Genomic DNA, 13,507 nt, shown 5'->3' with positions numbered 1-13,507 from the left:
CTCTTAGCTGCCAGCATTGCAACATCCAAGCATATACATACATATACTACACACGTATGAATGTAAATGACTGCACTCAAACATAAAAAATTATAAAGTGTTATTCTTCAAAACAATGCAGCTGTGTTCAGATCAGTAAAAAAAAAAAAAAAAACCACACAGCATTTTTTTTTTTACTCCCGCGTGCAAGAGGTCTTCTAGGATTTTACTAAAATTGGAGCACACAGAATCTGGAACAGCTGTGTACAGTAACCAATCAGCTTTTGGCTCAAACTTGTTCAGTTGAATTTGAAATATTGCATGAAAGGAGCTTGTGCTGCACAAAGCATTGTGTACTCTTAGGTAAGGTCAAACTTGACAGGTTCTCTTTAAGGTCAACACGTTAAAAGCGATAAAATACAAATGAGCATCTCTCAGCCACGTCAGAATGGGAGACTTGAAATGATGAAACATTCAAGCAGTTTTGGCAGTTAACACTTGAGCCAGCACTATATAAAATCAATTTAAACTAAGTTATCTAGCTTTGTAGTGAAAATAAACTCAGACAAGCTACAGAGATAACGTGTAATCGGTGTCAGCAGGGACATTGCGAGTATGGCAAGTACAATATGTATGTAGTGTGGTGTTGTTAGAAGGTTCGGAAAACAGGATGTTGGATTGAGACAAAAATATTCCACAGAGACCACGGTGAAAATAGAAGATGGAAAAGTTCCAGCTGCCTGCTGTAAACAAATCCGACACAATCGGACTTACTGAATAAGGTGCCTAGACTGGGAAATGAAGTCTACCCAGAGCAACAAGAATTCATTTTCTGTTACTTCACATCTCAAGAAAAACTGCTGCCAAGAAAAAAAATCTTTAGTAATGATTTCAAAATTCCAGCAAATCTACAGGCGGTGGCCCCCCCAGCTGCCAGCAACCCTTCAGGCGGTGGCCCCCCCCAGCTGCTGCAACCCTTCAGGCGGTGGTGGCGCGCCCCCCCCCCCCCCCCGACTGCAAGCTGCAGCAACCCTTCAGGTGGTGGCCCCTGGCTGCAGCAACCCTTCAGGCGGCGGCCCCCTTGGCTGCCGGCTGCAGCAACCGTTTAGGCGGTGGCCCCCGGCTGCAGCAACCCTTCAGGCGGTGGCCCCCGGCTGCAGCAACCCTTCAGGCGATCATGCCCTGCTGCGAGCTGCAGCAACACTTTAGACAACAGTCCCTGGCTGAGAGCTGCAGAAACACTAAAGGCCATGGTTCCTGGCTGAGAGCTGCAGAAACACTTCAGGCTATGGTCCCTGGCTGAGAGCTGCAGAAAAACTTCAGGCAGTGGCCTAATGCTGCAAGCTGCAGCAACACTTCCAGCAATCATGCCCTGGTGTGAGCTGCAGGAACACTTTAGATGTCCATTCCTGGCTGCAAGCTGCAGCAGCACTTGCGGCAATGGTCCCCAATTGAGATCAGCAATACCTTAACTAAAGGTTGATGTGATAACAGAAGTATATAGAGGAGTGTATGGGGAGAGGGTAGTGTAGAAGCATAATGGTGCAGACAGGCTTCAGCTTCTGTTTCAGGTCCAAAACGTTAAACAGCACGGTCTCTGATCTATCACAATTTAGCTCATTCACCTTTATAGTTATTGCTCCTGGCAGTGACAATCATATGGTGCAAGGAAAGAGCAAAAAAACATTGAGAAGCCTAAAAGGAATAACAAAATCCCCTGCAATGATCCTTTGTTATATATACAGCCAAGTTGCACCAAGTCTTGTGAAACCGTAACCAGCACTGAACTTGAATAAAAAGAAAAGGCTGTGCTAGTGCCGATACGCTTACACGCTGAAATATTTGATCGCAAAACCCAGCTCCTTTATTTAGCTTCTTATATTTATGTTACAGGGATCCTCAACCCACATCACCAGTTTACAGTTTCAGTGTTGGAAGCAGGACAAGTGGACAACATCTTAAAATTCTCTGTAGAATTGGGAGTCTTGCACTTTGGATCCTTGCTAATTAGCAGTTTGACGGACGTTCTGTGGCCTGCAGAGGACTTGGCAGTGGCTGTCTTTTTCTTGGTGCGACACCTCTGGCCTCATCTGATCAGTGATGATCGTTGTGCAAGCAATGGGAAAGATCTGCTTGACATGTACGTCATATGCCTGTCACTGCAAGTTTACACAGGATGTTTGCCCTTATTTTCCAACCTACACTACAAAACTGACAGCTACAGTGTAATAGGTTACTGCAAGCAACTCATTATTTTATACAAGTTCAGCTTTGAGAAATCAGCCATATTGTGGGATGACAGCACTTTGAATTTTCAGGTAGAAAACTATAACTTTAGTCAAAACCTATTTTTAAAGGCTAAACTTTTTAGGAGGATAGAAAAAGAAGTGTGATCATATCCGTTTTGGTTATTACGGTTGTCTGTTTATATAATTATATTAACCTGTATAAAAATCTTTATTAAAAGTACAAATAAATCTTTGATTTAAATCAGTTTAATACATTCTAGGTCAGTGGTCTCCAAACTGCAGCCCAGAGGTCTGGATGCTGCCCTTTGCTTGTCTTTATCCAGCCTTTGGGGAACCATGCCTCCCACTGATGCCAGCGGTGGGGCGCTATGCCTGCCCCTGATGCCAATGATGGAGCACCATTTCTCCCACTAATGCCAAAGATGCACCGTTTACTCCAGGACAATTTATATTCCCAATGGACACAGTCATCTCCCACCCAAAATCTGAAAGACAGTAAACTGACCCTTTGTTTAAAACGTTTGGAGACCCTTGTTCTAATTGCATTAACACAAAAGAAGAGCAAAGTTTTCGTTTTCTCTCTAAAGCAGCTAGAGCCTGAGTAAAAAAGCCTGTCCCCTGCCAGCAGCTGCAGAGTGGGACCCTTGTTCTTTGTGTGCAGAGGTTCAACATGTTTCTTACGGAGTAAGATCCAGAGCTCACCAATTAGCAGGGAATGTGAGTTTTTGCTGATTGTGGAGCTATAGATCTGACTCCGCAAGAGAGTGTTGGACCTCTGCAATAAGACTGTTACACAGAAAGCAAGGATCAAACCCTGCAGCTGCTGGCCTTTACCTGCCCTTTGTGAAACAGCAACAGTCTTTGTTTTTTTTTTTTTTAAACTGAAGATTCAATGGGACTTTAAAAATCATTAAATAAAAAGGCAACGAGACTCACATTTTTCAATAATATATAACGGAATAATAAATGGAAAAAAAGAGTGAATCTTGGATAAAAAGCTGTACGAATTTCATTTATAAACAGATCCAGAAACGTTAAGATTAACTTTTAATTAAGGTTTTGTTTTAGCATTAGGGAAAAAAGTCACTCTCCACCCAGGAACACACACTTCCAGTAGATCCAGCGTTATCACATCACTGTAACCCACTTAGTTCCTCAGCTGGTGTCTTTTTTTTTTTTGCTTATGTCATCAGGAGCCAGCTGTCTTGTCCGGGTTCTAGCAGCTGTCTCCCTGATGACGCACCGATACGCATGTGCAGTGTATTCTAGTTGCCCCAAAACTTCCTGGGACGTGCGACATGAGTATCCCAGAACACTTTGGGCAGTTGGGGACATTTACTGCCCATCAACCCTTCCCCCTGTAAAGGCAGCAGCTAGGGGTGTACACATGGCAGTAATTATATCCCAGTCATGTTCAGTGTGCACTACTACCCACAAAAAATGACCTTTACAAGTGAATGGGAATGTTCTGCAACCCCCCCGCAACCACATGCAAATGTATGCAGTTGCAAGTGGTAGTGGAGCATTTGGGGGGGGGGGGGGGATTGCTTTTCAGAGGAGCAGCAGACTCTGCTGCTAGTGTAAATGAACTCTTAAATTGGGAAACAGTCGTCATAAAAAAGTACCCTACCTTAAAAAAAAAAAAAAATAATGGAGAAGAGGCCCCTAAAAACATACCAGCTCTATCTTTACTCAAGCATATCTGAAATTGTATGATCTCAATTGGCTGCCATGGTTATCCCTTACATTAAGCTTCTATATAAAGATTATATTTATAAGATCATTCATTCACTGTAACAATATTTCAAAGTAAGACAGGAATCTTCACAATTAAGAACACATTTTTGGTTCAAAGAATGAGAGATGTCTAACCAAATTCTATAAATGAGACAAAAATAGCAATTCTAGACTGGGGCAATGTTCATCCAAGCCCATCATATAAACATAATCAGACAAGTCAATCTTACCCTCAATATTCAGCTCAAAGCAGACATGGCAAAATGACAGGGTCTCGATGTCCGTGCCCAGCTTGCAGATACCGCACACATTGTCGTCATTCAAGTCAATGTTCACAAACTGCTCCTCTTCAGCCATGGTGCCCCTAAGACAAAAAGGGAGAGAGTTGATTACCAGAGTGCTTCTGCGGGGAAAGGATAAAGGTCTAGGCAAGCACAGCTGTTTGGGCAGCTAACAACTAACAACTGTGCACACAACAAAGTTCAAGTCATACGAAACTTTTGTCTTGTCTGTCAAAACATGTTTAGTCATCCAAGTAGATGTATAGGGATGAAATACAGGAAGACCAAATTCTCGGGCTACTTGTGTTCTTTAGCTCATAAAACCAGGATATCCATACATGGGTGGGGTGGGGTGCGCTGCCGGTCACCTGCACTTTTCCATTATTGGCAGTCTGATCTGCAGCAGATTTGAATATCCACGGTGATGGACAAATATCCTAGGAGATGGCCATATCTAACAGATACTAAATTCAAAGGCAAACATCAAAGAGGAGCACCAGACCAATTGATAAAAAGGTGTCAAACACCTTATGTTGTTGAGATTTGTTATTGCATGGTTTATATTTTCTGGGTACCTCACTGGAGGCCCTGCTGTGTTGTAAGCAACCTAACCAGAGTGCGCTCTGAAGGGTTATTTCACGGACCTATATGGATAAGGACTGAAATCCCAGCATCGTGGGTGGTATATACACCAAGGTACTACACACTGAAGGCTTTTACCTTCATGCATAGAATGCATGAAGGGTAAAAAACCTTCAGCCTTTAGAACCACTTTACGATCCATAAGAGTGTAGATGAACTCCTTTGACCTGAAAGGGAAAAAACTGGCCCTAGAATGAACAGAAAGAGAGAGCAAATGATAGACCAAGAGCTAACCTTCAAAAGAGATACAAGCTGAACTCCAAAGTCAAGGTACACAAGTTATTTGATTGCACCAGCCTTCACTTTTTGAGCGACAGTGGTCTCAAACAGAGAGCAGGGGAATGCTATTGAAAGAAAGACCTAAAACTGTCAAACTGGAATTTACTAAAGTGCATATTGACAAGCCAAAACGCTTTTGGAAGAATGTCCTTTGGACAGAGGAGACAAAACAGGAGCTCTTTGGCAAGTCACACACTATGTGTGAATCTTTGGAACAAAAAGAACACGGTACCTACTGTGAAAAATGGAGGAGCCTCGGTTAGGTTTTGGTGGCATGCTGCAGCGCCTGAAATAGTACCAACAAATATGTCCAGGTCTGTGTATGTATATATACTGTATTTTGCAAAGAACAAGCAGGGCACCATGTCATGAGTTTCTTATATACCCTGCTGTCCCAGGGACGGGCCTGTTTGACAAAGGAGGCGGAGCTTCTGAAACGTGTTGCGGCCCACCCTCTTCTCATTCACGGCACCTGTCACATCTCCCTACTACTCGGCGGGAAGGCACGGAGAGAGACGCAGGGGAGTCTACCGCAGCGGGTCTCTCCTCGGGTCATGCACTGATCATCGGCTACACTGTCCCTGCCAGTCGCACATATCGAGGGAGTTTTCGATGTAAGTGTTTTTATAATAAAGCTCTATTGTTTTTATCCACGTTGACTTGGCGCCCTGCTTGTTGTTCTTTGCATGCTTCTGGAGGGATCCACCCATCCTTGGCGAGGAGCTGCCGGCCTGTTCGTGTGTCTTCCAGCTTCCATTGTCCATCCCTCTCCCATTCTGCACACCACTTGGATGAACTTCTTGATCGCCATATCATTGTTATGCCATTTGTCCAGTACCTTGTCTTCACTTCATTCAACATTGTGGACTGGCTCATTTCTAATCATTCATTCATCCATTCTATCATTTGTGTGAGCACTGGATATGTTTGTTCATTGCACTAGATGATCATCATCATATATACCGTTGCTTTTTTTTTTTACTGCACACAGTTGTACTGAAGTGATAAGTGATGGCAACAGTTGCACATGTTCCAATGTTCATGTCAAAAAAATGGCCTGCGATCAGTGCAGTGCAGTGCTATATAATTTGCAAGCCAACCTAGAGTTTCAAACAGCTTGTTGTAGAAATAATCAAGCGGAACATGCTAGCAGTACTGAACAGCCTCCAACACTTCCACAGCAATGATCCGTGTCCCAAAGGCTGGGGGTCACTGGCTTTATTGATGGTTGAACACAGACAGATCCAGTGTGTTAGGGGGCTGTGTGGACACACAAGTCAGCACAGAACATCGTGCACAGGGAAGTCTCGGATTAATGCTCCATGTATGACAAGCACACTTACACCTCCTAATAGTTTTGTTTTGAATGTTTAGTGCGTGTTTCCCATTGACTCAGACTCCTGATGTAACAGTGTACACAGCAGATGACAAAGACTAACTGGGAGTTGTCTAATTAAAATTCATCATTATGAAAGCAATTAGCACCTACTGAAGTATTTTCTGTGATATGTTACACCACACTGCTACAACAAATGGGCAGCATGCATAAAAAAATCCCATCTGGAGGGGGGGGGGGGGGGGGAAACACAAAGCCTCAGTATAGCAGACATATATAGTGCACCCATTGCTCTGCTTCCACCAGGAACTATTGCCACAGCAAATACTAGTGTACCGGGCTCCTGGCTCCCACTAAGCCACATCCATACCAAGCAGCATGCATAAAGATGGCCATTCATGGGTAAGATTTCTTATTCAGCCCTGCAGGCTGAACGAGAGAGATCCATCACTTCCCTCATCTGGGCAGCACAGTGGCTAAATGGTTAGCATTTCCGCCTGGCAGTACTAGGGTCCTTTGTTTGAATCCCAGCCATGGAACTTCCTGCCTGGAGTTTGCATGTTCTCCCTGAGCCTGCGTGGGTTTCCTCCAGGTACACCTGTTTCCTCCCACACTCCAAAGACATGCTGGTAGGTTAATTGGATCCTGTCTAAATTGGCCCTAGTATGTCTATGTATGAATGAGAGTTAGGGACCTTAGATTGTACACCCCTTGAGGGTTAGGGACTGATGTGAGTGTACAATATAGATGTAAAGCACTGCGTAAATTGACGGCACTATATAAGTACCTGAAAAAATTAAATACGTATGGATAGAGGAATGTCTGCTACTGGCCACTGTATTCATCACTGAATATCTAATCAGTGCCTGCATCTGATTGGATGCAAGTTTTGTACAGCAATTTCAGACTAGCTGCTTTGACAAATGTCAATTGAAAAATAAGACTTTGTTGAGCAAAGGGTTGCGAATGGACCATCCACAAATCCAATTTTGGCTGACTCAGCGAGAAGCGGAGTGACTAAGGAACAGACAAAAATGAGTATTTACAGCTAAATATGAGCAATTTGCAAAAAAAAAAAAAAGAAAAAAAAAAAAAAAAAGTTACTTCCAAGAAATGTTATTACTTTTTTTGACCTGGATCTTACCCAGCCTACTGTGCTTGTTATGTAGAGAACACGGCAATACCAGCCACAGTATGCTCTTATTTCAGGTACTTATATAGAGCTGTCAATTTACGCAGCGCTTTACACACACACACACACACACACACACACACACACACAATTCACATCAGTCCCTAACCCCCCAAGGGGCATACAATCTAAGGTAACAACAGATCTTCATGCCTTGTGGTGTGTTGCAGTATAGGTACATTAACTACATGCCAACCGCCAGCAGTACATTCACTGCTGGTGGGTTGCTCCCCCAGGCACAGTACCTGTATGTCGCACTGAACTTCCTGGTTTAGAGGCACATACCCACATGCACCCTGTTGAAATGTGCTGTGATTGGACACAGCACGACATTGTCAGCAGGTTACAGCCAATGGCTTTGGCTGTATACAGTGAGGAACAGAAGTATTTGAACACCCTGCGATTTTTCAAGTTCTCCCACTTAGAAATCATGGAGGGGTCTGAAATTCACATTGTAGGTGCATTCCCACTCTGAGAGACAGAATGATTTTTAAAAAATTTGTCTTGCACTGCTGAATATAAGTATTTGAACATCTGAGAAAATCAGTGTTAATATTTGGTACAGAAGCCTTTGTTTGCAATTACAGAGGTCACACGTTTCCTGTAGTTCTTGACCAGGTTTGCACTGCAACAGGGATTTTGGCCCACTCCTCCACACAGATCTCCTCTAGATCTGTCAGGTTTCGGGGCTGTCGCTGAGCAACACGGAGTTTCAGCTCACTCCAAAGATGTTGGATTTAGGTCTGGAGACTGGCTAGGCCACTCCAGAACCTTGATATACTTCTTACGGAGCCACTCCTTGGTTATCCTGGCTGTGTGCTTCAGGTCGTTGTCATGTTGGAAGACCCAGCCATGACCCATCTTCAATGCTCTGACTAAGGGAAGGAGGTTGTTGCTCAAAATCTCACAATAAATGGCCCCATTCATCCTCTCCTTAATACAGTGTCCCTTTCGCAGAAAAGCACCCCAAAGCATGATGTTACCACCCCCATGCTTCACAGTAGGGATGGTGTTCTTGGGATGCAACTCATCCTTTTTCCTCCAAACACGACGAGTGAAGTTTAGACCAAAAAGTTCTACTTTGGTCTCATCTGACCACATGACTTTCTCCCATGCCTCCTCTGGATCATCCAGATGGTCACTGGCAAACTTCAGACGGGTCTGGACATGTGATGACTTGAGCAGGGGAACCTTCCGTGCAATGCATGATTTGAAACCATGACGGCGTAGTGTTCTACCGACAGTGACCTTTGAAACTGTAGTCCCAGCTCTCTTCATGTCATTGACCAGCTCCTCCCTTGTAGTTCTGGGCTGATTCCTCATCTTTCTTATCAGTGATACCCCATGAGGTGAGATCTTGCATGGAGCCCCAGTCTGAAGGAGACTGACAGAAAATGGAAGAGGCTAAAGATGACTAACAATTGCTCCAACAGTTGACCTATTTTCACCAAGCTGCTTGGCATTGCCTCGTAGCCCTTTCCAGCCTTGTGGAGGTCCACAATTTTGTCTCTGGTGACTTTTGACAGCTCTTTGGTCTTGCCCATGGTAGTAGTTGGCGTCTGACTGACAGTGGGGTGGACAGGTGTCTTTAAAGAGCTCAGACAGGTGCTACTAAGTTAGATTAATGAGTGGAGTAGAGGTGGACTTTTTGAAAGGCACAGTAACAGGTCTTTGAGAGCCAGAATTCTTGCTGTTTCTTAGGTGTTCAAATACTTCTGTTCAGCAGTACAAGACAAATAAATTCTTTACAAATCATACAATGTGATTTCCTGAATTTTTTTTTAAATTCTGTCTCTCAGAGTGGGGATGCACCTACAATGTGAATTTCAGACCCCTCCATGATTTCTAAGTGGGAAAACTTGCAAAATTGCAGGGTGTTCAAATACTTCTGTTCCTCACTGTACCTGCCGATCGGCTGTGGCCAATCACAGCACAGAAATCTATGTGTAAACACAACACGCAGATTCTGGCTGGATTTCTCCCTTCTTCCAGTTACAATTCAGAACAGAAAGCAAGGAGAGGCCCAGCCAGATCTGTAAGTAAAAGCAACACACACTTGCACCCTTTGATTGCCCTCCTGATCACTCCTGTCACTCAGCCAGTTTCATTAGTACAGTGCACTAATGAAAACATTATAGGCATCAGTGTAATGGTGCCCACACACAAGACAAGTAATAGTTTCAAAATCTGTCATTTAGACAGTTTGTTTTTAATACAGTCAGTGAGTACGAATCAAAAAATAGGTAGTGACAAAAAAAACAAACAAAAAAAAAAAAAAACACACACCATGAAGGAAAAAGTTTAGAAACGTTCTGCTGAATGAAGGATAAGTTGAAAAGTTAATGTTTCTTGCCCATTAAAAATCAAACTGTTGGTACTGTGCATATGTGACCCAGAAGCGAAAAACTGATTCAGTTACGTCTATTTAATTTATCATTTGGTCACCTCATGATGGCAATATAGTTTGCAGTCATGACAGTTTTTCAAAAACCTGATCAAATGATTTTCCGACTGGTGTTTGGCTAGTCAGTTAGTGTCCTTCCCAGCTAGTGTCAGTTAGCGCCAGATTACATGCCACACTATAAATCGATGATCACAACCATCACTATTATAGTGTCTGTACAGATCAGTATCTCGATCAGAGCTATACTAGTGTCCCAAATAGTACAGTGTTCTCAAAAACACAGTTTGGTTTTCACCAAAGACATGTAGCAGAATACATCATTTTTTTTTAAATGGCGGTCTTTTTTTAATCAAATACCACCAAAAGAAAGCTTTGTGTGAAAAAATTAAATGAAATTTAATTTAGGTACAGTGTGGCATGATCACTTTCCAGTTAATGTAGCGCAGTGCTGAATAACAAAAAAAGCCCTGTTCGTGAAGGGGGTAATACCTTCCAGAGGTCAAGTGGTTTGGTTGAGGTATTGGGATGCCATTCAAAATTCATGTTAGCACAACATACCAACGTACACACAGTGGGGTACATTTATTAAAACTGGAGCACTCAGAATCTGGTGCAGCTGTGCATGGTAGCCAATCAGCTTCTAACTTCAGCTTGTTCAATTAAAGTGTTACTAATCCCAGGATCCTGCATTCACTATATCCGGTCTCCCACAGTACACAGAACATGGAAGTGCAAATATTTTAGTAAATATAAACTGCTAAATACCATTTCTCATCAGCAGGTAGAGCACTAGTTAAAGCTTGTAGGATGAGTTTTCTTTCTGCACTAGGAGGATACAGAACCCCTGACCTCTGTCTGGACAGTGCTGATTGGCCCTGTGCTGATCACATGCACTCTCCCAAAAAAAAAAAAAAAAACCTCGCTAACAATACACACTAAACTGAGCATGTGCAGAATGGCTATGGGTTCAGTCTGTTATCAGGAGATAAGGTGTGCTCATTTGAACAAGAGGAGGAGCAGAGAAGAGAGGATCAAATTGCCTTTTTACACAGACAGTTAACCCCTTAGGTTCCACAGTGAGTATAACAAGCATGCTTTACTGCCTATACAGACCGATTTTGCTGTTGGGGGTTTAGTAACACTTTAAGCTTTGGCAATAAAGCCTGGAAGCGCATTGGTTTCTATGGAGCAGCACAGTGGCTAAATGGTTAGTACTTCCACCTGGCAGCACTAGGGTCGTTGGTTCGAATCCCAGCCATGGCATCACCTGCCTGGAGTTTGCATGTTCTCCCTGTGCCTGCGTGGGTTTCCTCCAACACTCCAAAGACATGCTGGTAGGTTAATTGGCTACTGTCTAAATTGGCGCTAGTATATGTGAGTTAGGGACCTTAGATTGTACGCCCCTTGAGGGTTAGGGACTGATGTGAATGTACAATATATATGTAAAGCGCTGCGCAAATTGACGGCGCTGTATAAGTACCTGAAATAAATAAAAGTGCACCTAATTTTGCACTCTCCAGCTTAAGTAAATAAACCCCTGTTACCTCAATGGGTGGTATGAAGAGGGCTTTGAAAAAAATGGTAAGAATATTGTCTCTTGAAATAGAACTGGGCTAGAGGGATTTTTTCCCAGTTTCCCAGGGTATTACCATTTTGTTTTATAATATGGACTCTGTTTCTATAAACTCTAAAACTCCATGTGTGTCTGGAAAACATTCAAATACACTTTCTGCAATCTTTTGTCTCCCAAAAAACATAATCAGGAAGCCACACACTGCCCATTGTGAAAAGCTTTGTTAGAAAACGTAGCATGAGGCAGCCCTGGGGGTGCAAGGGAAGAAAGGAGCTCTGGAAATTTATAACAAAAACATCCTGAAAAATGGAAAATAAAATGTACATTAGGCTTCCCTTGTTTAAATTTGCACAAGGATCTAAGGGAACAGCATTTCAGGATTTTTTTTCCCTCTACAGCATATTAAAAGGCACATTTGCCAGCATGTTGAAACTCATTTTTTATTGCAGAAAAAAAGGACAGTTCATGCACCCTGAATAGGTAAAGCACAGGCTTGCTTTTAAGCTGCCCCAACTGTACAAAGTGAAAATACTTAAAAAAAAAGCAGGCGAGTAGGGAGGTGTGCAAATTAAAAACCCTCCACTTCAGTCTATTTGTGCTGCCTTTGTGTATCGGCGCACAGGGCGGCCGGATGTGGGAGGCGGAGTGCCCAGGACGGCCGGATGTGGGAGGCGGAGTGCCCAGGACGGCCGGATGTGGGAGGCGGAGTGCCCAGGACGGCCGGATGTGGGAGGCGCAGTGCCCAGGACGGCCGGATGTGGGAGGCGCAGTGCCCAGGACGGCCGGATGTGGGAGGCGCAGTGCCCAGGACGGCCGGATGTGGGAGGCGCAGTGCCCAGGACGGCCGGATGTGGGAGGCGTAGTGCACAGGACGGATGGATGTAGAGGCGTAGTGCACAGGACGGATGGATGTGGGAGGCGTAGTGCACAGGACGGATGGATGTGGGAGGCGCAGTGCCCAGGACGGCCGGATGTGGGAGGCGCAGTGCCCAGGACGGCCGGATGTGGGAGGCGCAGTGCCCAGGACGGCCGGATGTGGGAGGCGCAGTGCCCAGGACGGCCGGATGTGGGAGGCGCAGTGCACAGGACGGATGGATGTAGAGGCGTAGTGCACAGGACGGATGGATGTAGAGGCGTAGTGCACAGGACGGATGGATGTAGAGGCGTAGTGCACAGGACGGATGGATGTAGAGGCGTAGTGCACAGGACGGATGGATGTAGAGGCGTAGTGCACAGGACGGATGGATGTAGAGGCGTAGTGCACAGGACGGATGGATGTAGAGGCGTAGTGCACAGGACGGATGGATGTAGAGGCGTAGTGCACAGGACGGATGGATGTAGAGGTGGATATCGTTCAGAAATGACATTCATTTTAATATAGAATGTTAAAAGCAATTTTCGAAAGACATTTGTCCATTCACTGAATGTTCAAAGAATTTTCATATGAGTTTTCGTACAAATATTCTCATCCGAAAATCTACACGTGTATGGCCAGTTCTTTCACACAGCTGGCTGGGCCGTGTTTTTACTGCCCCCCTGACCTCCCAACTAAAAGCTGATGGTGATGTACACATGGCATGGCCTTGATGATTTGTACTGCAGCTGCTGAAAATTGAACAAGGCTTTTCAGATTGACATGTAGCACTGACTGTCAAAATGCACTCATTCAAGCAGATGGAGCCACACTGCAACCACATGCCATACATACAAGAGTCCAGGGCTAGTCCCAGTTGCAGGCAATCAGGTGGTGGCAGAATTGTCTCCCGAATGCCTGATAGTGGATGCTTAGCCACCCTTTGAAAAGCACTTCAATGTGAATCGCTTTTCAAAGACAG

General features: G+C 44.2%; 1 protein-coding gene across 2 annotated transcripts in view; it reads right to left on the bottom strand.

The window, feature by feature from the left end:
• CUNH21orf91 (chromosome unknown C21orf91 homolog) overlaps window positions 1-13,507 on the bottom strand; it is a 70,984-nt gene that overhangs the window by 50,276 nt on the left and 7,201 nt on the right. For both annotated transcript variants that reach the window (XM_089657378.1, XM_089657379.1), the window contains exon 2: window positions 4,196-4,329. In XM_089657378.1, coding sequence (XP_089513504.1) covers window positions 4,196-4,322 — 127 coding nt within the window. In that variant the 5' untranslated portion in view covers window positions 4,323-4,329. The remainder of the gene's footprint in view (window positions 1-4,195; window positions 4,330-13,507) is intronic.

This window comes from Staurois parvus, unplaced genomic scaffold (genome assembly GCF_062004578.1).
Source record: "Staurois parvus isolate SC_StPar_1 unplaced genomic scaffold, SC_StPar_1.0 ptg000988l, whole genome shotgun sequence".
Taxonomy (NCBI): Eukaryota; Metazoa; Chordata; class Amphibia; order Anura; family Ranidae; genus Staurois; species Staurois parvus.
Note: the sequence above shows the minus strand (reverse complement) of the source record. Positions and strands in the feature narration are given on the sequence as shown.